Here is a 24,739-nt window from a genome sequence, read left to right as displayed (position 1 = left end):
GTCAGTAATTTTTTTAAACATTTATATATCTCAGAACTGATAAACGGAATTAGAGTTTAATCCTGAACACAGTATGTAAATCATGTAATAAACACAGATTTCCATAGACTGTTCATCAAAGGTCTTGAGCAAATGGTTTCAATCCTTCAGCCCAAAACTTTGCTATGTTGAACAGCCACATCTGAAAAAAGGATTCTATGCAGCTTCGTCTGACAGGTCAGGAAATAAATGGGTAGAAACAGTCTGTATGAGATCACTGGGACTACCAAATTCTGTGAATATACCCTTGTGCTCCTATAAAAATGTGCATATTTTATTTAGGCTTAATACTTTAATAAAATGATTTCTGGTAAATATATTCATATCAGTTGGTATCTAGAGTAAGGTGTATGATACCACCCCGCTTATTGAAAATAAAGAGAGGAAGACTGTTGAACATTTAAACAAATAGTGAATTGGAATCTTTGGCAATCTACCAGTATTCTAGAGAAATAGAACTGTACAGGCAGTCCATATTTAGGAACTGCCTCGGACAGCAACAATTCACAGCTAATGGCAGTGATTAAAAAAACTAACTTTGCAACCAATGCCCACATTTACAATCTTTGCAGCATCTCTATCATGTGTTTGCCATTACAGTTAGTTAGTCAACTTTGAACCAAACCTGGCAGCAGCCATTTTCCTATTCCTCAGTTGCCACTCAGAGGGGGAAGAGGTTGGAATGCATTACTAGTCATAACAGAGAGCTTTCTTGTGAGAACCAAGGTCATCTCTCAGTGGTGGGTTTCAAAAATTTTTGGAACCTACTCTGTGGGTGTGGCCTCCTTTGTGGGAGTGGCTTGCCAGCCATGTGACCTGGTGGGAGTGGCTTGCCGGCCATGTGACCGGGTGGGAGTGGCTTGCCGGCCATGTGACCGGGTGGGAGTGGCTTGGCAGTCATGTGACCGGATGGGAGTGGCCAAGACAATGTCACTGAATTTTTTGCCCCAATGAATGATCTACAAAAAGAAAATATAAAAAAGGAAATTTATTATTTTGTGCACTTACTACTTAAATAAGATTAAAATAAGTACACAAAACAATAAAAGAGCTACTTACAGAAGGGAATAAATACATATTTAATTTTACACATGTTAACAGCTGTTGGAATTGTGTTTGCACAACAGTGGAAAAAACAAAGATATGAAAATGAATAAATATTAGAATGTGCAAGAATGAATAAATTGACAATTAAAACCAAGAAGGCTTTGAATACTTTTTCACGTGGAATTTGTTTTATCAATTGCTAACTAACAGAAACAGCAATTAGAAATCTAAAAGTATGAAAGAAAACACCAATTATGAAAGGAAAGGTCATTAAAATGTATAAGGAAATATTATTAGTACTTGATCATTATTAATGTGTAGATAACTGCAGGACATTACATACCCACAAACACAAACTATGACAGTGCCAGGAAAACACACACACACACACACACAAAAAACAATTCCCCCCCAAAAGACTGCAGATGAAACCAGTTTTTTTCCCTAACCCTAAGAACAGGAAAGACAAAGCCACAGGAATAAAAACCATCAAGGCATTGTGGGAAATTATAAAGGACAGTGCCAGGAAGCTCACAGAACCAGCAACCACCTCACAATTACCTAAACAACCAGGTATCACACAGAAACACACAAAATCTGGCAAAGCTGCCTTGCACCAACCTGGCCTGCCCATAGAAAAGAAGCCACCTTGAGACACATACCATACACCAACCTGTACACTTAAAAGCAACATATTGCATCACAAATAAAACATTTGCAAAAAGGAATAACATTTCTTGTAATAAACATTCTATAAACAATAAATAAATAAAAATTCCCTAAAAATAATTAAAAACCACCAGGTTCAGAGAACACCAAAGGACCCCACAGTCCTCTCCCTCCTTATCTTTTTCCTTTTTGTCCTTCGACTTCTCCTCCTCCTCCTTTCCCCACAACCCCATCTAGCACTGATGATGTTACCTAGTTTGGTAGTGAAATGTCTGTAAAAAAAACCACCAAGCTCAGAAAGCAGCAAGGATCCCACTTTCCCCCACCTCCTCCCTCTTTCTCCTTTTTGTCCCCCCCCCCCCCCAAAGACTGCAAATGAAACCAGTGTTTTTTTCCCCCCTAACCCTAAGGACAGGAAAGACAAAGCCACTGGAATAAAAACCATCAAGGCATTGTGGGAAATTATAAAGGACAGTGCCAGGAAGCTCACAGAACCAGCAACCACCTCACAATTACCTAAACAACCAGGTATCACATAGAAACACACAAAATCTGGCAAAGCTGCCTTGCACCAACCTGGCCTGCCCATAGAAAAGCACCCACTTTGAGATATATAAACCTGGTCTGAACACTTTTAAGCAACATATTGCACCACAAAGAAAACATTTGCAAAAAGGAATAATATTTCTTGTAGTAAATATATTTTATAAACAATTAAAACATAAAAATTCCCAAACAATAATTTAAAAAAGATATTCTATAAATAAAAAAAATCCTTAAAAACCATTAAGTATTCCACCAGCAATAATTTATACTATAACTATTTTAAGGTATTGTACCAACTGTAACCATTATTCCACCAGCAATAATTTATACTGTACCATTTCAAACTACTCCACACACAATAATTTAAAATGAAACCATTAAAAACATTCAATACACAATAAATTACAATAAAACAATTTAAAACAATTCTATACACAATACATTTTAAAGTATTGAGTATAGAATATTTTAAAATGGTTTATTTTAATTTATTTTGGATAGAATCTTTTTTAAAATAGTCTGAGACAATTTTAAAAAAGAATCCATACACAATAAATTGAAGTAAACCATTTTAAAATATTCTACACTCAATACTTTTAAGTAAAAATATTTTTAAAAATTCTATGCACAATAAATAAATTATTATTTTAAAATACATTAAAAAAATAAAAGAAAAAAAAACAGGTTACTTACCAGCAGGCAGAATCAGCAGCTCTCCGATGCAACAGGCAGCAGACAGGCAGAGAGGCAGGAGGACAGGTAAGACTGTTTAAGACTCTTAGGGCTTAGCCAGCCAGGCGAGGCTGGAGAGGGGAGGGTGGGGGGCTTTTGGCCTAGCCTCGCGGAGGCTTGCCGCCCATGCCAGCCTGGTGCTTTGTCCCGGAAAGGCCCAGGGGCCTTTCCCGGGCGAAGCTAGCTTCCCGGCGGCCGCGCGTCCCACGCGACGCCGGCGCTTCGTCCCGGAAAGGCCCAGCGGCCTTTCCCGGGCGAAGCTAGCTTCCCGGCGGCCGCGCGTCCCACGCGACGCCGGCGCTTCGTCCCGGAAAGGCCCAGCGGCCTTTCCCGGGCGAAGCTAGCTTCCCGGCGGCCGCGCGTCCCACGCGACGCCGGCGCTTCGTCCCGGAAAGGCCCAGCGGCCTTTCCCGGGCGAAGCTAGCTTCCCGGCGGCCGCGCGTCCCACGCGACGCCGGCGCTTCGTCCCGGAAAGGCCCAGCGGCCTTTCCCGGGCGAAGCTAGCTTCCCGGCGGCCGCGCGTCCCACGCGACCCCGGCGCTTCGTCCCGGAAAGGCCCACCCTAGCTGTCCACCGCCCGCACGGCCCACGCCAGCCCGCCGCTTCAGCGAGGGAAGGCCTAGAGGCCTTTCCTCGCCGAAGCTAGCCTCCCGCCCCCCCTCGCGCTTAGTTGCTTACCTGAAGGAAGCAGCAAGCTCCCAGCGAAGAGAAGGGAGTTTTGAAATGGAGGACAACCCGCTTTTAAACGGGTCGCCTCCAGCCCGCTCACTGATTGGCTGAACTCCAGCCAATCAATGAGCGGCTAGCTGGGCTAGCTAGCTTAGTGCGGACGGGCGGGGGAGCGAGCGAGCTCCGTTGGGATGGCAAGGGGGATAAAGTGACAGGACCGGTGCCGGTTCCCGGTTACTTCCGGGTCCGGTTACTTCCGGGTTCGATCTTCAACCGGTTCGCGCGATCCGGTGCGAACCGGTAGGAACCCACCACTGTCATCTCTACTGGCAGGGAAGGAGTGCCTGGAGATCCAATTGCCCAATGTGTCCTGTGACACTTGGGAATGGGGTTATTCCCTATTGTTAATTATGCTGAAACCACGGGAGAGATTTCGAGTTGGTTTTCCTTTAGAGCAGTGCCAATATGATGTACCCAATAAAAAAGATCTTTGAGGAGGATTCTAGTCTAAGAGTTCTGATTTGCTTGGGTTCATGAGTCGGAACCTTGACATAGTTAGTACTGTGTAAAATCATAAGCACAGTTATAGCCATAAGATTTTTCACTTTGTAATCATTTTGGTTTTGTGGCACTCTTCCCCAACCTAGTTGTGTTGGACTGCAGCATCACACATTCTTGAATTATGGCTAATAATTTTGGGAATCCCCCAAATTTTAGAAAACACTAGGTTACAAATGTCTGGTTATGTAATGCCCTTGCATGCAGCCACCTTCTTTACCCTCTAAACCCTGAGAAGCATGTTTGCACTATTCCACAAGTATTGCCACTACTGCCATTTTTGCAATGCTCAGTACTTCTCATAAGCTCAGGTGTGGGAAGAGAAGGGTGAGCCAAGCAATCTGGATAAATTGCAAATTCTCACTGATGGAAAAGAATTTGCTCCCATTTGCAGTATTTCCTGCTGTGCCAGAATTAAATCCTAAGCTAATCATCTCAGTTAGAGAAGGGTTGCAACAACACATTGAGGTAAAAGAACCACAACAGATGGCACTTTTACAAACACTACAGGCAGTGGTGGGGTTCAGCCTGTTCTGGCAAACTGTTTGTTAAAATTCTGGCTGCCCGGCCCCTCCCACCCCACCCCGCCTGCCCCACCCAGTCACTCCTCATCTCGTCCTCTCGCCTGGCATAGCTGCTGCTGCTCTCTGTCTGGCTCCCTGGCTTCTACCTAGCCACGCCCACCCAGTCACATAACCACCTAGCCATGCCCACCTAGCCACGCCCACATAAGCTGTTGTTAAATTATTTGAATCCCTCCACTGACTCCAGGTGGAGGCCCATAAATTTTCTATAGTTACATCATCCATTCTGTGAAAAAAATTACATTCTTTAAGGGAAACTGAAATTCTTGCTAAATGTATTTTTGTATTTCACATGCAGCTTTTTCTTTGTTCTATGACATACTGCAATCTTTTTGTGTGTGTCGTATTTAGGCACAGTGACATATTTAGTCACAGGAGAAAGGATTCATGTTATAACTCAGAATATATTGTTAAATCTTATCGTGTGCTGCTCTTTCATTTCCAGAATGATGGTATCAATCCAGAAGACTTTCCTGAAAAAGTGTATAAAACATTCCTGATGCACCTGTGTCCTCGGCCAGATATTGATGAAATATTTACCTCACAGTAAGCTTTCATAGTGTAAGAGATGCTATGTAGGTAAAGGGAGTCTGGGTGAATCCAATGAAATCTAGCATAGTTCTCATCCTTCAACATTTCTTTCTTTCTTTTTTTTTAAACAAAGTTTTATTGGTTTTTTTAAAAAATAAACAAGGAAAGGGGTAGTGGAATAAGTTACAAATTTTGGCAGTTACAATATGCAGGAAGTGGTCCCTCCCCCCGTACTCATACATTTCATTTATTAATACATTAGATTATTACAAATTGATGGTATTTGGTCAGCATATAAACTTTTATCTTCAAGTAATTTCAATCACTTTACATCAAACAGATTTTCTTGTTCATTTTTGTGATCTGAGTTTTCTCGATGTTGCCCCTTCTCCCCCCGCCAGCAGAGCTCTGGCCCCTCCCGTGTCTTGTGTATCTGGTGTAGTATCATCAGGCTTATCTAGGAGGGCTCTATTTTTTTCCATAAAGGCCTGAGCCTCTATGGTTGTATTAATTCTGACTCTTGTGTCCTCCCAGAAAATTAGCATATCTTCAGGCATCAGCCATCTGAACCACACCCCTTTCTGGTATAATTTCTTCGCTAGTGGCGAATAGTTTTTTCTTCTCTCTCTCACTTTCTTAGGGATCTGTTTCAGAATGGCTATTTCTCTATCCTGGTATTTTAGTGCTTGCCCCCTTTGTGCACTCAGAATCTCATCTCTTGTAGTCTTTCTAAGGAATTTAATGTGTACCTCCCTTGGAACATTATGTGTTCTAGCGTATGCTGAGTTTACTCTATAAACCAGGTCCATGTCCCACCCCATCTGTTGTTTGTCTTTTTTAATGTATTCAGCCAAAAGGTTTGTCATAATGTCCCTTAAATCTTCATCATCTGCCTCAATCACATTTTGAAACCTAAGGAAAAAGGACATTCTTTCAAATTCCATTTTTATCTGGTGGTTCTCTAGCTCTTTGTTCCCTTTCTGCACTCCCCCCACCTCCCCCCTCATCTCAGCCGTCTCCTCCTCCAAAAGATCCAGTCTCTGTGAATTATTAATCGCCCGGTCTTGGTTCTCTCTAAACTGCTCATTCATCTCCTTGAATTGATTTTTTAAATCCTCCTGTCCCTTTAAAATCTGTTGAAACATCTGTTGAAAGTCCACCTCAGAAGGCTTGGGCTGAAACAGGGAGGTTAAAGTCTGTTGTCCGCTGGGGCTGGACACTGAGGATGTCGGGGTGGAGACTGCAAAGCCCGGCTTCCCCGGGGGTGGTCTTTTGGGTGGCATTATAATGAGCAAAGAGATAACAATGTCAATACAGAGAGGAAACAATTAGGGAGGAAAACCGCCAAGGAGGTTACGAGGCAGGGAGTCCAAGCAGATAGGAACCTTTTCTATATTCAGCTCCTGGCAATAAAGTAATAAAGTCCTTTGTTCCAAGTCCAGAGTCCAATGTAACAAGAGATTTGTCTGAGTGCCACGGAGACAAAGACAAGATGCCTGAAGCTTCTATGAGTGGAGTCATGTTTCAGTGTCTATGAAGACGACGGAAGTGTGCCATCTTGCCCTGCCAGCTCCGGGATCAGAAGTTTTCAAAGTTTTCAGATCATCACCTCATTTACACAATTGCAGTCCAAAATCTGCCTTTGCTATGAGCGTGATTTCGTTGCATGGCTCCCCCCCTCCTCCTCCTCTGGGGGCAGAGAGCAAAACCGTTTAAAGCCGCTTGTCCAAGGGGGGGGGAAATCCCCTTCCCTCCAGTCACGCTTCTCCAAGTTGAAAGTCAGTTTTAAAAAGCTGGCAATTTTTTTCCCCTTTCAGCCAAGTAAGGGAACGGGGGAAAGTTTCCACCTCACCACACAGTAGCTGCATCCTTCAAATCTTGCTTTCTTCCAGCTGCCTCATCGCGAAGACGCCGCGGCGCCTTCCCTTTTGCCTCCCGGTGCCTCTCTAGGGCGATGCGGGGAGCCCACCTGGCCGCCGCCAACTCAGGGGGTCCCCCGCTACGCCGCCCCCTCGGCAAGAGCCCCTCCAGGGCGTCCTGTGCCCCCCCGGATCAGTGGGGAGCCCACCAGGAGTGCGCGGGGCGAGCAGAACCTGCCTGTCGCGAACCGCAGCCGGAACCAGAAAACTATCCTTCAACATTTCTTGTGCTTTGTGTTTGGTTGGATTCACATGAGGCTTTTGGGATTCTGTATTTGCATTATGTGTCATCCAGAATTGCAGGCTAACTCTGCCCACTGCCTGGAGTTTGATCCTAATAGGTCTCAAGGTTATCTCAGCCTCCCATCTTTCCAAAATTAGGATCCAGATTCTTGGGGGCAATATGCTGACATTGTAAAACACCCAGAGAATGCTGTAAAACACTGTGGACCAGTATATATCTATGTGCTGTTGCTATTGCTAGTATATCTTATTACATACCATTTTCTCTCCAAAGGGAATTCTTTATGGGTGTTAGTTGCTCATTTGTTCAGTATGCAGACATTTAGGAAAGTTTTAGGATGATAAAGGAAGCACTTTAGATTGAGCTTTATTTTTGCACCAATTGTTTCATGTCTTATAGTGCTGAATCTGCAGTGCAGAAAAAGATAAGATGGAACAAGCTTGTTCAATACTAAAAACAAATTGAAAGTTGCCTTGCTCCTAGGGGGGGGGGCTTTTCCAGGGACCTCTAAAGACACCCTTCTTCATTGTTTCTCCTTAGCCATTCAAAAGCCAAGCCGTACATGACGAAAGATCACTTGACAAAATTTATCAACAAGAAACAGCGAAATTCCCAACTCAATGACACACTTTTCCCTCCTGCCAAACCAGATAGAGTACAGGGTCTCATAGAAAAATATGAGCCCAGTGGGATGAATATTCAAAGAGGTGAGTCTGTTCCATTAGAATGAGGTTTTGTCATGATCCCAAGCCCATTAGAGACAACAGAGTGCTACACACTGTCCAGTTCTTATGTGGATGTGAACCAGTGGTGGGATTCAATTTTTTTACTACCGGTTCTATGGGCGTGGCTTGGTGGGCGTGGCATGGCTTGGTGGGCATGGCAGGGGAAGTTTACTGCAAAATCTCCATTCCCTCCCCACTCCAGGGGAAGGATACTGCAAAATTCCCATTCCCTCCCAATCAACTGGGACTCAGGAGGCAGAGAATAGATGGGGGTGGAGCCAGTCAGAGGTGGTATTTACTGGTTCTCCGAACTACTCAAAATTTCCACTACCGTTTCTCCAGAACTGGTCAGAACCTGCTCCAATACCACCTCTGATGTGAACAGGATAGGAAGCATAAAGCAGGAGTGAATGTGCTCATGTGTGCTTGTTTGAATATCTATACACATATACATTCTATACACACACAGATATTTGGCAGTTTGGTAATTATATTGCTGAATCATCTCCCAAATATCAATAGAATATCTGTAAGACCTATAAAACAGGGCAGTGTTGAGAGTCTTGTGAATACCTCAGGGTTTCCAAGAGTTTTGTGAATACTTCAGGGTACGCCATCAGAAACCAGTTGGCCTTTTCTTGATTAACAGTCCTCTTCTCCCAGAAAAAATATATATATACTGTAGTCCTAACATTGTAGAAAGCTTCCTTATAGCCTTTTCCTATTTATTTGTTTGTTTGTTTGTTTGTTTTATTTAGTTTGTCAAACATGTACAAGATAACAAGTATAAGTATAAGCATGGACACGAGCACACTAAATGAGTACAAATAAATGAGGACAGTAGGACAGGGCCGGTAAGCATGCTGGTGCGCTTATGCATGTCCCCTTACAGACCTCTTAGGAATGGTGTGAGGTCCGCGGTGGAGAGTTTAAGGTTAAAGCTATGGGGGTGAGAACTTAGAGGAAGTAACAATGGAGTTTCTAACAATCTCTTTGTCAGCCAACAAAAATTGGGTGAAGTTGCCTAAACAAGGAACCTCCAGCAGATTGAATGGAATTAGGAATAAATATTATGAAATAATTATAACTCACAACAATCATACCTCTATTGCCTTTGGTTTTAAGTCAGAATAAAGCACGAGGGAGGGGAGGCAGTTGGAGCGTCCAATGCAGGGACAGGCACCAGGTTTCCTCCAGAAGGTTTATTCTCTAACTCCCACAATTCCTTGTCATTGGCTGTGCAGGCTGAGGCTAATGGGAATAAAAATCCAGAACATTTGGAGGGCAGCAAAATACCTATCCCTGATTCAAAGTCGTCTTCTTCAAGGCCTTGAATTCCATTTCCAGTCACAATACAATCGTTTGCTCCTGCAGGACAGCTGTCTCCTGAGGGAATGGTTTGGTTCCTGTGTGGTCCTGAAAACAGCATCGTGTCTCAGAACAAACTTCTGCTATACCAAGATATGAACCAGCCACTCTCCCACTATTTCATCAACTCATCCCACAACACTTACCTAACAGGTATGGTGAAACCTACAAAGATGTACTCATTTGTCCCAGTTAGGATCATTTTCTCCAAATTGACAACTTTTGTATGTGTTAAGGATTAAAATTCCCCACATTTCCTGGTTCTTCCAGTTCAAAAAAGATTAGGTAACAGGTGCTATGAAAGATAGTCAACCAAGATCTAGCCATTGATGATCAAAGAAAATAGGCAAAATGGATCTATGTCAGGTGTGCCTCCACTCAAAACCCAAGAAAGAAAACCCCCAAGTCCATGTCGATAGGGTAGAGGTACTTTTACTGAGTTTGAAATGATAGCAACGAAAGGAAAGCAAGCTCTGAAGCAAAGGGCACGAAAGTTACATATTGAAAGTATTCCCAAATCCCTCCTCACAAGGACCCAGGCTGAATGTCCAATCCCCAACACATTATGGGCTTGATGGTGAACATATGGCACACATGCCACAGGTGGCATGCAGAGCCCTCTCTGCAGGCACACCAGCCATCACCCCAGCCCACCTCTGTCATGCATGCACGGGGACGGGGTGCACATTGCATTTGGGGGGTTTGCAGGTGTGCACGCAACCCCCCCTTGCCCAGTTATGGGCCTGGAAGGCCTCCTGCACCAACCTGGAAGGCAAAACGGGCCCGGTGGTTCCGCATGAGCCCCTCCCTCCCCCATGCCCTGTTTTGGGCCTGGAAGGCCTCTTGTACCAACCTGGAAGCTAAAATGAGGCGCAGGGGACGCATGTCAGCCTCTGCTTCGCTTGCTTGCTATCAGCTGCCATAGAAATGGGGAGGGTGGGGGCATGGTATTTGGGAAGGGAATTGTGTGGTACTGGAGGAGTTAGAAGGGAGTTTTGTTCTCACCATCTTCTGCGCATGCTGATGGCTGATGTTTGGTCTTGGTCAAGGCCAACAGTCTCGCATATCAACCTGATGAGGCCTTTTGAAGATGCACCCCACATGACACCTTAGGGAGCTGCAGATTGGACACTGGGCTGGGGTAATTGGAGAGAGGGGGGTAGGTAATCATTTGCTATATACTTGTTTGTGCCTTTTTGGCTCAGATCTTGCTTTCCTTTTCGCTGCTTTCAATTCATATCTAGTAAAAGTACTTTATCTCTATACAAATGGAGTTGAGGTTTTTCTTTCTTGGATACTGAAGGAGGTATGCCTGATGGCATATCCCCCCCCCCCCGTGCTCCGTTTTGGGCCTGGAAAGCCTCCTGCACCAGCCTGAAAGCCAACAGTGGGCGGAGGGTGGGGCACATGCATGGGAGCGGATGCATTCACAGGGGGTGCTCTGCTCGCATTGCAGTTTGTTGTTTCTCACACATACATGCATTTGCATGCATGCTTGTGTTTTGGGCAGTTGGCACCAAAAAGGTTAGCCATCAGTGCCATATGATGTCATGTGTGGCGTATCTTCAGGTGGTTTTGCTCATCTGGTATTCCAGGATGGTTGACCTTGACTGGGTATAAACCAGTCCATTTAGCTGCGCAGTTGTTCATGAGAGCAATCCTCCCTTTTCGTTCACATGGGCCATCTCCTCCAGCACATTTCCCCACTCAAATGCCAATTTTACCCCCTCCTTGTTACTATGGCAGCCGATAGCAAGCACATATCAAAGAGGCTGACAATCACAATCATAACATACAGCAGATGCCTATAAGCCTATTGGGTGCTTATAGCTTATACATCACCTAATGTATTTGCCTGCTGAGCAATCATTTTCATTCTCTTCTATATTAATCATACATACACGAACCAACTTTACATCAATACACTCACTCATACTCACATTTACATAACTGGTATCCACTTTCTAATTGTCGCCTTTCCTATCTTTTAATTGTTTCTTTTCTTTTGGGGTAATTTTTTCTGGTTATTGTTTTATGGTTCTATTAATATTTTATGCCCACACCTCTATTTTTTAAACAGCTGGACAGTTTTCTGGGCTCTCGTCTCCTGAAATGTATCGCCAAACTCTCTTGGCTGGTTGTCGTTGTGTGGAACTTGATTGCTGGAAGGGACGTCCTCCAGATGAGGAACCAATCATCACCCATGGGTACACTATGACAACTGAAATACTATTCAAGGTACACATATGCTAGTGGTTTTCTTTCTATTTGTTTTCTTTGAGCCCATATAGTTCCATCTGACAAGCTATTTCCCCATCCCAAATTCAAGATATAAAATCCTTATACCAGGATAACTCACTCTGTCTTGCCAGAATTGAATGTAACTATTCATCTCTATCCACATCTTCACATCCTTCAGGCACTGGGACATGATCTTGATAGCCTTACTTAGCTCAGGATCAAGATGTACAACTGGTATTATCAGCATCCTGATGTTACTACATTTCCACATTGGAGGATGACCTCTTCCAGTGGTTTCATGTAGCTATTAAAGAGGAAAGATAGGAGTTTCAAACCCTGAGGCATCCCACAGGTAAGGGGCTGAAGGATTAGCCTCTCCTCATTCCCACTTATACCGACTGGAACCAACTTCAGAGAAAGGAGGAAAACAACCTTAACACTCTGTCTCTGTAGTATTTTCCAGCCTGAAAACCAACTAAAATGGGTCCAAGCCTACTTCAGGGCTTTCTGAAGCTCAAGCCCAGCCACTTCCTCAACAACCCCCCCCCCCCACACACACACACACAAAGAAGGGAGATAGGACAAAAGTTGTCCAGATGTTTGGGTCCAGATATGGCATTTTTAGGAGGCAGTCAACCACCATCTCTTTCATGGCAGGCAGAACCATTTCTTCATATATAAAAGCATTTGCCACCACCTGAACCCAACCAGAGGTAACCTCTCAAGAAATTTTAATCAAGTAGGAAGGTCATGGATCTAATAAATTGGTGGAATGGTTGATAGAACTAAGGATCCTGTCTGTTTCCTCAGGAACTGCAGGAAACAGAGAAAGAATCAGTCAAATCACTCAGGCCTGCTTAGTTGGAATACTAGTGGCTCCAAGATATTTTTGAGCAGCAGCAGCAGCAGCAGCTAAGGCTTGGAGCTTCTGAAGAATCCAGTGATTTTAAGTGAAGCATCCAAAGACAGCACTTGCTTCTTAACTTAATGTTATAAAAGTTCCAAGTCTGTTAAATGTTCCTCATAGGACTTGTTTTCCATATTCCTGCCTATCTTTGTTGTCTTCCTATGGACATATTTCCATTTAGTTATATTGATCTTTAAAATCTGGAATACAGGAATTGCACCCATAATTGGGGAGGAGATCACGCTAAATACAATCCCAAGTTGGTTTGTGTTTAGCATGTCATCAATTACAACCTCAACAGATAGATAGATAGATAGATAGATAGATAGATAGATAGATGGATGGATGGATGGATGGATGGATGGATGGATGGATGGATGGATGGATGGATGGATGGATGGATATTCTGATTTACTAATATAAAATCAGGTACCCCTATTCTAAATATAGATTTAGTTCATTCACCTTATGTTGGTTTTTAATCATAATCAGTATTTCATTTCATTAGTTCATATTTTTTATCGCCTAAATGAGTTTGATCTTAAAGACCTTAAAGATTTCCCTTACGGTACTTTTTTGTGTTCTGTACAGCGATACTTTGATATTACTAGTCAAGTCACATAAGACATAGCAATTCAAATACAGGTGCTTAAGATCTATATATTGCATCAGTGATGCATGCATAATAAATGATGGACGTATACATTTAAATGATCAAAATCCTATTCTTTCTTACTACCCTTTCAAGGATTTAAACATTTTCTTTTATTCCAAAAATTCAGAAAGGAAGTCACGCAGTAGGTTCCAACCTTCAGCTGTAGTTTAAGCAGCAGGGAAAAGAATAAATGGACCCTTTAAATGATTACCCTGGTAGTAGTTTTTGGTGTTCACAATTTTACATTCTCCATCTGATGACATCACAATTACCATGACACAGCACCACGCAATCTACAGAGCAAATAAAAGCTATTGTGCTCAAGTGGAGCTATAATTATAGGGAATGATTGCTCTGCACCACAACAATGAAACTTGAAAAGGAATTACAGGGTGTTAACACAGCATGTACTTTTCATTATAGCTTATATAACATTTGGACATTCCCTTCTCCTCTTTCTTCCTACTTAGTTTCCCTCTCCAAAATAACTGGTGGGTGGAAAGAGGTGGCTCTCTCCTGATCTGAACCTACATCAGTTTTCTTTGAAATCAGATCATGTCAAGAGGCAGGATCAGTTTTCCCCTCCCCAATCCATGAACAACTGTTTGTTGGATTAAAAGTTCTACGAAAGACAATCTAAAGTTATAGGCCATTCAGTACGGTTGACTCTTGATGATTTTATGAACTGAGTTCACCATTTTAACCTCTATCATAATTGTAATTGCTTTGATCCCATTTTTTTGGCTTGTTATGTGCTGATAAAATTCATTTGGCATTACAGTAGCTGCAAAATGAGGCTCAGTTTACCCACTAGAAGATAAATATCCTATTTAAAATGATGCCAATGGATGGCTGGAGCAACAGACGAGGGTAGATAATTACACAGAAAGAAGTATTATCAAGAACTATCAGTTACAGTATTGGAGTAGGGAAAATAAACAATGAGGGTTCACAAATGTATTATTTACTTATTTATCAAATTTATATAGCCCCCCCCTCCATCTCACAAAAAGCAACTTTGGGTGGCACACAGCAATGAGATAAAACACATTGTAAAAAAATGTAGATACAAATTCCAGAGTAAAAAAATATAATGCTGTCTCACAATGCATGATTGTCCAAAGAAAGTGAGTGGTGGAACAAGCAAAAAACTCATTCATAAACTTTATTCCATTATACAATATAAAGAGATAGGGGATGTGATGGCTCAGTAGTTAAAGAAGCTGAGCTTGTCAGCTGGAAAACTGACAGCCTGAATTTGACACCCGAGCATCAGATGACAGGGTGAGCTCCCATTACTTGCTCCAACTCCTGCAAACCTAGCAGTTTGAAAGCACGCAAATGCGAGTAGATAAATATTACCACTTCAGTAGGAAGGTAACAGTGTTCCTTCATACTGGCCACATGATCATGGAAATGTCTTTAGACAACTCTGAGTCCCACAGCTAAAAAATAGAGATGAGCATCGCCCGCTAAGCATCAAACAGGACAGGACAGGGAAACCTTTACCATTGCAAAGGTAATGACAGACCAAGAACAGAGATGACTTTAAAGGCAGATCAAACATATTAACAGAGGATAAGACAATTATTATAACTGTTTATTATGATGCTTCTTCCAAATGATGCTTTTTAATGTCAGTCTGTTGTTAAATGAATAGTTGTAAGTGGAAGGTTATCTGTACAGGTTGCATGAACAAGGAAAGAATAGATAGCTTTGTCTCAGTCCTTGGCCAACCTGGGTCCAGTTTGTCATGTTCCATCCAGATTGTGACTTTCTATCTTGTCCTGTTCCCATAAGGACAGTGAGATGTTATGGGTTCCCCCTTTGCCTAAGGATACAGTTTACAAATTCAAGATTAGCAAAAGGCAATAGCTTTTTAGTGCAAATATTTTATTAATGATGAACTTTTTAAAAGGATGCCTCTCCTCCCATGTTCTATCTCTTTCCTAAGAACTATATTCATTCATTTTATGCACATGTGTCTTGCCACAAATAAGGGTAGTTTGATTATTCTTCTATCCAATGAAAAGGACAGTTGCCTTTGCTATGGTTAGCCAACCAGTGTTTCCTCCCCCTCCCTTATCAAACAAAAAGGCAGTTGTATGTAGGTTTAGCTGATCAGCTAAATATTTTCACAGTTCTTTCTTTTTGAAAATAACCTTTGATGCACCTCAGGGGGTGAAAAAAAATGCTATTGCAAGCATCCTTCCTTTTGCTGCAATTTCTGAATGCTACACCATGGCTAAATCTGTAGATCTATAGACTATGGTTACAGCTGTTAGCTTTAACAATAAATTTGACCATGGACTCAGTCATTGTAGTGTTAAATTTGGGGTAAGAATTAGGGCATTACAAAATGCAAGTAAATTGCCATGGTGGTTGCATCTTAAATTAGACAGAGATGTAACCAGGCTAAAGTTAGAAGAGTTTCATTGCAATTTCAATCTACAAAATTAGAAAAGGACCCAGACACAATTGCTAATTTTAAAATAGTTTATCCTCTGCATTTTAGTATATTTATGCATTTCAAAATAATTCAAAACATTACAAAGTAATTGCCAATGGGTTTTATCAGGCATCAGTCTATAAATGACTGTTCACATGGTTTTAGAAACTCTGAGGCCACTGTACAGTATTGCACTGATAATTCCAACACAAATATGCACATATTACCGATTTGGGTTCCAGTTATATATGTGAAGGCTTTCCCCCAGAAATGAGTAATTTGCAGTTTTCCAGATATTGCTCAAAATTCTCCCCCAGAACAACCCAGCATACCAAGTATGAGAGATGCTCATCAGCATTTGAATCATGTAGGTTTCTTCTCCTTACGCAAACATTCCATTACATTCATGAAAAGCAGATCTCTGCCTCTCACTCATTCTCCCTCTTTGTCTCATACAGGATGCAATTGAGGCTATTGCAGAAAGCGCTTTTAAAACCTCTCCCTACCCAGTAATCCTGTCTTTTGAGAACCATGTGGATTTGTGAGTATTAGGATCTTACTCTGCGGTAAAGGATTGAAAGTCTGTTTTGATCAACTAGAAGTGGGGAGGAGTGTATTCAGTCAGGGGCAAATTAATTCTTGCTGCAATATTTACTGGCAACCTTCTAGCAAATCGAAATCGACAGTGACCTATTCTTTAAAGTAAAACAAACGCCATGCAAAATCCCAGTCAATTAAACAAGAAAGTAATTGTATGCACATTTGCCTAGAGTGGTATTCAGCAGGTTCTGACCAGTTCTGGAGAACCAGTAGCGGAAACTTTGAGTAGTTTAGAGAACCGGTAAATACCACCTCTGACTGGCCCCGCCCCCATCCATTCTCTGCCTCTTGAGAGTCCCAACTGATCGGGAGGGAATGGAGATTTTACAGTATCCTTCCCCTGCCAGCCCACCAAGCCACACTCACCAAGCTATGCCATGCCCACCAAGCCATGCCCACAGAATAGATAGTAAAAAATTGAATCCCATCACTGCATTTGCCATGCTAATTTTCAGCCAAGAAAAATCTTTCATCCAGCTCTGGATTTTCTCCTGAAGTTGTTCTTTCAGTTTGGTGCTGAGACAGCGCATGAAAGGCTAAGCAGGATTTGCAATCAGGAGATGGTAAAAGCTGACACCAACTTTTTCCTTTTCAAGGCTTATTTATAAGTAAAAGGAAATTCTCGTCCAATCTTCCCATTCATTGAAACAATTATTCCTAGATTTCCTAGAAAATGTATCGATTAAAATGGACTTGAGAAGCGTATTCCATCTGAATAAATGTGGAACGCAGCAGTGTGATAGTCAAATTACTTACTAATTAAGAAAGAGAGAAAAAATCTTAAATTAACTCCAAATAATTTCAAGGGAATTTTTAATACAATTACCATGCAATAGCAAGCATGGGATGTGGTAGAGAAGAGGTTCAGACCAAAGTTTATGGGGGGAAAACTCAAAAAGTTTCTGGTAGTAAATTTAGATCAGCCTTGCATATGCTAGCATATAGCTCAGTTTTTTTCTTAATGTATTCTCTTCCTATACTTTCTTTTAGGCCTAAGCAGCAGGCAAAGATGGCTGAGTACTGCAGAACCATCTTTGGGGAAATGTTGCTGACCGAACCCCTGGAAAAACATCTAGTAAGTGAATGAGAAAATTAAATAGTTAAGTAGTCATCGGATGCACTTGTTCTGACCATCTGCATTCTGTGTTAATGTGAAGATTATATGAATGTTTACCTGGTCCATTTCTTTTTTTGGTAGCTAAAACCAGGAATCCCACTGCCAAGTCCTCAGGATCTCATGGGGAAGATCTTGATTAAGAATAAGAAGAACCAATTTATGCCTGGGGAGAACCAAGATGCTCTGAAGAAGAGGAAGAGTTTGGAGGAGGAACTCACAGACCAACCCATACTTCTAGAAAAGGATAGCACAGGTATCATATCATACAGCAGGCTTTCCAAACTTGGCTCCTCCTCCAGTTGTGTTAGGACTATAATTTCCAGAAATTCAAGACACTTCTGACAAGTATTGTTAATGGGGGAAGCCAGATTCACTTAATGACCACACGATTAGCTTAACAACTGCAGTGATTCGCTTAATTATTGTGGCAAAAAAAGATCGTAAAACGGAGCAAAGCTAATGTAACAACTGCTTTGCTTAGCAATGGAAATCTTGGCGTCAATTGTAGTTGGAAGTGAAGGACTACTTGTGATTCAGGATTATCTAAGAGACCATATGAACAGCATCATGCTTGTATAAAAAATATAGGTGTTATGGAGGTCTTAGAGAACATATATAAAAGAGAATAGAGCTGCATAAAAGTCTGATTCTCTTTAACAAAATGAAAGACTAATGATAGAACTTTATAAAGATGATGTAAAGCTTCAAGATGTACTTAATACTTTCTTCTCATTTTCCTCTACAATAATAATTTTGCTGGGTAAGTGGGCCTGGGACATAGTGACTGTCCCAAAGTCATCTAATGAGCTTACAGTTCAAAGAGGAACATCTACTTCTATATTTGCTGCTAAAGAAATAAAATCTGAATTCATGTCCCCCAAAAACCATGTAAATTTAAAACAATGATAGGGGCTCAATAACCACTGCTAATTATTTTCTTATATATTACAGCTCCCTATAAGATAAAGGAGCTACATTGGTATATATCCAAACTAACTTTCTTAATTTGCTTTGAGTTAACATTTTTATGACCTGCCTCCCTTGACTATTACTATATTGTAGTTCACATTGGTCAACAATCTCTGCCTGGGTGAGTGAGCTTCTAGAGCTCCAGAATAGATAGTTGGATGGAAATTTAGCAGAAAATATCAGTGTGGAGAAATTAGATTAGATGAGAATTTTCATAAGCATATTGATTTTTCTTTCAAATTGTCAGTCAAGCCAGTTGAGGAGGGTGAAAAAGTTCCTGAAGCAGAGAGAAATTTGGAAAACCTAAATGAGGAAGAGATTAAAAAGCTACAGTCTGATGAGGTATGATTTATGATTTTGTGTATCTAGCCTAAGTATAAGGTAATTATTCCAAGACTTAAGCTTAGCTTCCAAGGCCTTAGCTTAATGATCTCTTGTACAGTAATATCTATTCATAGGATATTGTCCTGCCCTTAACCAGATGAAATAGTTTGGACCTCATACTTTCCTTCACTTAATGGAAGATGATCAGAGGACCTCCTAAAAAGTAGAAAAACTTCCTTTTTTATGAAATAATTAAGCATTGTGATTTTCTGCTAAGCTCTATGAACCTTTTAACAGAATAACAGAGCTGGAAGAGACCATGGAGGTCAAGTCCAATCCCATGCTCAAGCAAGAGATCCTATATTATTCTAGACAAGCGCCTGTCCAGAGTCTTCTTAAAAGCCTCCAGTAATGGAGCAGCCACAACTTCTGGAGGCAAGCCGTTCCACTGGTTAATTGTTTTCATTGTTATGAAATTTCTCCTTAATTCTAGGTTCCTTCTCCTCTTGTTCAGTTTCCATCCATTGTTTTTTGTCTTGCCTTCTGGAGCTTTGGAAAATAGGTTGACCCCCTCTTCTGTGTGGCAGTCCCTCAAATATTGGAGCACTGCTAATCTATCATGTACACATAATCCTTTTTGTCACTAGAGCCATGATTACATGTTTTTGTACACTTTATGTGTTTATCACCGTGATGGCGAACTTATGGCACGTGTGCTGGAAGTGGCATGCAGAGCCATCTCTCTGGGCATGCCAGCCATCACCAGTTGCTCTTCCAGGTGCTGGCGCGCTGGCCAGCTGGTCTTTGCCATGCAGGAGTGCAGGAAACCGGAACAGCAGCTCCCTGGCACGCATGCGCGCACCGGGAAGCTGAGCTTCCAGTTTCCAGCTCTCCCCCATGTGTGTGCGCTCCCCGCCAACACTGGTTTATCATATATCATGACTATTGGTATACTTTGCACGGATTATTTTATCTTGGTGTTGATGGTATTATTACTTTGCACTTCATCCTTTGTATGATTTGCTCAAGAAATGTAACAGAATAGTTCACTCTGCAGGATTGAAATATACCCTGGAGTCATCTGCCTTATCATAAAAGATTAGCTCTTTAAATATTTTGTGTCTCCTCCTGAATTCTGACAGAGCGTGACTTTTGGGATTATTTTAATAATGACAATGTAGGCTAAACATTTTAATAAATAAATGAAGTTCCTTCGGAAGTCTGGAAGGCATAACTCTGACACAGCCATAGGGGAAGCCTGTAAAGTTTCTATTGTCTTTAGCTCAGTTGTTTTGCCACACGGCTTCTAAACTCTGTACTCTCTGGTGTGTCAGTAATACCAATCAGGTATTCTTGCCCAATTAGCTAGGAGCGGGCAAGAGAAAATCAATTAACCCTCTAGAGGCAGAATCATGAATAGGGCTATGCTTATCCTTCTTTTGAATACTCTTATTTCTTATTTTACAAGAGCAGTGTTGCTCAACCTGATGACTTTTCAGGTAGGTTTGAACTACAGCTCCCAGAAGACTGAACTAAGGATATGTAAATAGATGTGTATCTGTGCTTCCCCAGTTTAATTGGCGATCCCATTCTGAAAGACTCAGATCTGCAGGGTATATCCATATTCACTGGTTGCCCTTTATTATTCTTCCGAATTCTACTTAGTATTTTCTGATGCTTATTTTGCACACCACTGGAGTTTGCATCACAACAATTCGCTCTGTAACACTCCAAATTCTGTTTAGGGAACTGCAGGTCTGGAAGTGACTGCCTATGAAGAAATGTCCAGTCTGGTGAATTACATTCAGCCCATCAAATTTGAGAGTTTTGAAATTTCAGCACGTAAGAACGATTTGTTTTCTCCTGTTAAGGGAAACATTTTCATATGGTAAAGCTAGCCTCAGATATATTTGCACTGAAAATGGTGTGTTTATTAACTGTGTAAATGTCATTCTTTAACACTGTTCTATGTGCTTTAGGACTTATATGGGGTAGGAGGGGCAATATGATACAGGGCAGTATCAATTAAGGAACATTTATTGCATCCCTAGATGAATTGTATGTTTCAGTGATTCTCTAAGTAAGCAGAAATTGACCCTGCTTCTACATGATGCAAAGTTAAATACAAGATTTACCTTCTGGTGGATTTTTTGTGCATCACTGGTTCATTGAGAGCTAGGAGGGAGAAAAATATGTAACCATAGCCCTATATCACTATCTGCATTTACATTACATTTGCCAAACTTTATCAAAAACGTTCTCTACTTTGGGTCAAATATTGAATGAGAATTCATAAAAGTCATGAAAACTCAAAGAAATTGCAGACTTTGTCCCTTCCATTTGTTTCGTGCTAAAATTAAAGATAGTTAATAAATAATAATGAAACTGAGATAAAGAATTCAAAGAAATTATTTCCTATAAAAGATATTCATTTTGTACAAATATTAGCAGTGGTAAAACTCAGGTGATTCTATCTTCTAGTCAAAGGTTGAAAAATTTAAAAGTGTTAAATTTTTCTGATCCCCTTCCTGAATTTAGAGAAACTGGAGGGCTGGATTTTGATTTTCAAAATACTGTCAGCATTGACTCATGTTGTTGGAAATGCAGGGAGTTGAAGTTAAAGTATCTTGAGGGCCCCAGCTTTCAAAGTTAATCTATTGTTTCTACTTCATTTTCAAACATGCTCCTAGACACAACTAAAATAGCTTCACTGCACATAAGTGGAAGTTTATTGTACAATTATGTTGTGAAGGTTCTACAGCTTGTGGCAAGTAGAATTTGTGGCAATACAAATGCCATCCTCCTGCCAAGAAGCACAGTTTAATAGCAACTTTGATTAGGCAGTGACTGATTCCGCCCATATTATCTGCAGAGGTAATGTCTACAAATGTATTTGTTGCCATAAATCAAGGGTATCAAACTCAAGGCCCAGGGTCCGGATTTCACCCGTGGGATGCTTAGATCTGGCCCATGGGCCGCCCTGGAAACAGCAAAGGACTGGCCTGTGGTGCCTCCGCCAGCAAAAATGGAGCTCCGTTTTCATTGGCAGAGGATTGCAGGTGGCATTGGCAGAGCGCTCAAGACACCACAAGCCTCCCCAATAGGAGTGATGTTAACTGGCCACCCCCATTCCCAAGGTCAAACACAACCCTGGTGCAGCCCTCAGTGAAATCAAGTTTGACACCCCTGCCATAAGTAATCTTCTGCATATGCTTCCATGCTCGATGGAATCCTAAAATGAATTTCCACCTGACCCCAACCCTTTCTGTGTCTTCTTTTATTTTTATTTTTAACCAGCATTTTTATTTAGAAATGATAACAAGGATTGGAAATTAAATGGAAGAAGGGATGGATTTGGAAACAAAAGATTGATTATGCTCTATGTTTTCTTCCTTATTATTCCAGAGAAAAACCAGAGTTATGTTGTTTCCTCCTTCACTGAATTGAAGGCTTATGAGTTGCTGACTAGGTCACCCATCCAGTTTGTCGAGTATCCTTTTTAAAGGCATCTCCTTAGTGATTAGTTATATTATATATTTATGAACTGGTAGAGAGCTCATTCCAATTTATACATATATGCCCAAAGAGAATTTCTCTGTACAAATGAAGTTGGGATAATAGTCGCACATTCCATGGTGTCAGACATAATGTGCAGTTTAGTAATTGCTGTTTTATTATTGTAATAGAGATTGTTACTGGTATTAGCTGGCTGTAGTGTGTTAATAATATTATATATTAAGAATTCATTTAAAAGCTGTTCAATAGTAATCATTCTATTTCGAGGATATGATTCTTGCATCAATATCTTTTGGGAAAAACTCTTGCCACAATTAGTTGTAAGGTTTATTTCTGATAATCTCCTGTCTTCATTGCCTCTGTGTCCCTACGCACAGTCACCCATGCACTGGTGACGTCTCGCCTGGACTACTGTAACGCTCTCTACATGGGGCTTCCCTTGAAATGCACTCGGAGACTGCAGTTGGTCCAGAATGCGGCCGCGCAGGTGATTATGGGGAGTACTAAGTACTCCCATGTGACACCTCTCCTGCGCGAGCTGCACTGGCTTCCTATGGTCTATCGGGTGCGTTTCAAGGTCTTGATTACGATCTTTAAAGCGCTCCATGGCTCAGGACCTAGTTACCTGCGGGATCGTATTCTGCCCCATACATCCCTATGACCCATCCGCTCGCACAGAGAGGGACTTCTCCAGGTGCCGTCCACCAGACAGTGCCATGGGGCGGCACCTAGGAGCAGAGCCTTCTCTGTGGCGGGCCCAGCCCTGTGGAATGACCTCCCCCCGGATATTAGGACCACTACTGACCTCCGCTCCTTCCGTGTAAAGCTCAAGACCCACCTATTCCAAATAGCCGGCCTGGCTCAATCATAACTTCATAACGCTCCTGATGGGTTTTTTAATTCAGTAATTTTATTTAATGGGATTTTAAATTGTGTTTTTTAATTGTCTTTCACTTATGAGTCTACCTCCTCCATGCACATGTATATGTCTTTGTTCTTTATGTATGTATGTTTGTCTTTATCTGTATTTTATCTGTTTTGATTGTACGCCACCCCGAGTCCTTCGGGAGAGGGTTGCGGCTAATCAAATAAATTATTATTATTATTATTATTATTATTATTATTATTATTATTATTATTATTATTATTATTATTATTATTATTATTAATTGCAATGTACACAGAATATTCTTTGCTTCCTTTCAGTTGCACAATGATTTGCTTCAGCATAATATGAATTCAATCAATAATGAGTGGGCAGGAATAGCATTGTGGTTAAATGTGCACAGCTGTTTATTCTGTAAAATGAGAATAGTCATTGCATTCATTCAAATAATGAACTCCTATTAAAAGAAATTCAGCTACAACAAAAGACAGATGAGCCGAATTTATCCCAAAGGTACCCGGATCGATTCATCTAACTATATGCCACAGATGTTCTGGAATGTTGGGTGTCAAATGGTGGCATTAAACTTTCAGACAAGTGGTGAGTAGAGCACTTCTTTGGCTTGGGTCCACCTGCTGTATTAAGTTTCTAGCTCTGCTATTGTTTTGCATAAATGTATTTACAGTATTTAATTAACAAACCTATATAGCTGCCCATGTATCAGAAAAAACTCTGATGGAAAATAAAAACTGAATATACTGAAAAACAATTTAAAAACTGTCAGCATAAATAATGAAATAATGTTGAAACGGTATAGGGTTTCCTGCCTAGGCAGGGGGTTGGACTAGAAGACCTCCAAGGTCCCTTCTAACTCTGCTATTGTATTGTATTGAATCCCAATAAATGTTGCATTCATCCATTAACCACCCTATACCAAGACATCTTTGTGTATTAGATCTGAACAGTTATGTGTCTGTTAGTCATAATGGAAGGAACGGTGATCCATTCAGTGAAGCTTGCTAATTTGCTATTTTGTCCTGAGGTGAAATAATCCCCTCTGCCACTTCCTTTCCTAGATGTCCCCATGCAGCAGAACATGGCTCTGTTTGAATTCAATGGGCAAAGTGGCTATCTTCTTAAACATGACTTCATGTGTCATCCAGACAAGCACTTTGATCCTTTTTCAGTGGATCGGATTGATGTAGTTGTGGCAAGCACTTTGTCAATCACCGTAAGTGACCACTTTGGGATTGATTGGGGGATTTGCTGCCCAGAGGTGTGATGCCAAATATCCAGTGTATCTACTACCCAGTAAGATCTGCATGGCAAAGTAATTCTACAGTGACCTGAAGGACATTCTGATTATAGAAAAATACAGTTGTTTCTGTGTTTGAATAAATGAATTCATCTCATGCAATTAGCCAGTTGTAGCAATAGAAAGAAC

General features: G+C 41.3%; 1 protein-coding gene across 1 annotated transcript in view; it reads left to right on the top strand.

Moving 5' to 3' along the window:
* Positions 1-24,739, top strand: part of PLCB2 (phospholipase C beta 2) — a 66,201-nt gene that overhangs the window by 19,500 nt on the left and 21,962 nt on the right. The window contains exons 8-19 of the mRNA XM_081934799.1: positions 5,290-5,390; positions 8,079-8,245; positions 9,638-9,784; positions 11,712-11,869; positions 16,342-16,424; positions 17,474-17,558; positions 17,682-17,853; positions 18,817-18,911; positions 20,639-20,735; positions 22,299-22,383; positions 23,771-23,895; positions 24,372-24,526. Of these exons, the coding sequence (XP_081790925.1) occupies positions 5,290-5,390; positions 8,079-8,245; positions 9,638-9,784; positions 11,712-11,869; positions 16,342-16,424; positions 17,474-17,558; positions 17,682-17,853; positions 18,817-18,911; positions 20,639-20,735; positions 22,299-22,383; positions 23,771-23,895; positions 24,372-24,526 (1,470 nt within the window). The remainder of the gene's footprint in view (positions 1-5,289; positions 5,391-8,078; positions 8,246-9,637; positions 9,785-11,711; positions 11,870-16,341; positions 16,425-17,473; positions 17,559-17,681; positions 17,854-18,816; positions 18,912-20,638; positions 20,736-22,298; positions 22,384-23,770; positions 23,896-24,371; positions 24,527-24,739) is intronic.

Source organism: Natrix helvetica, assembly GCF_964273705.1.
Source record: "Natrix helvetica genome assembly, chromosome: 1".
In the NCBI taxonomy this organism is placed as follows: domain Eukaryota; kingdom Metazoa; phylum Chordata; class Lepidosauria; order Squamata; family Natricidae; genus Natrix; species Natrix helvetica.
The sequence above is the reverse complement of the archived record's forward strand: the minus strand, read 5'-3'. Positions and strand labels throughout refer to the sequence as shown.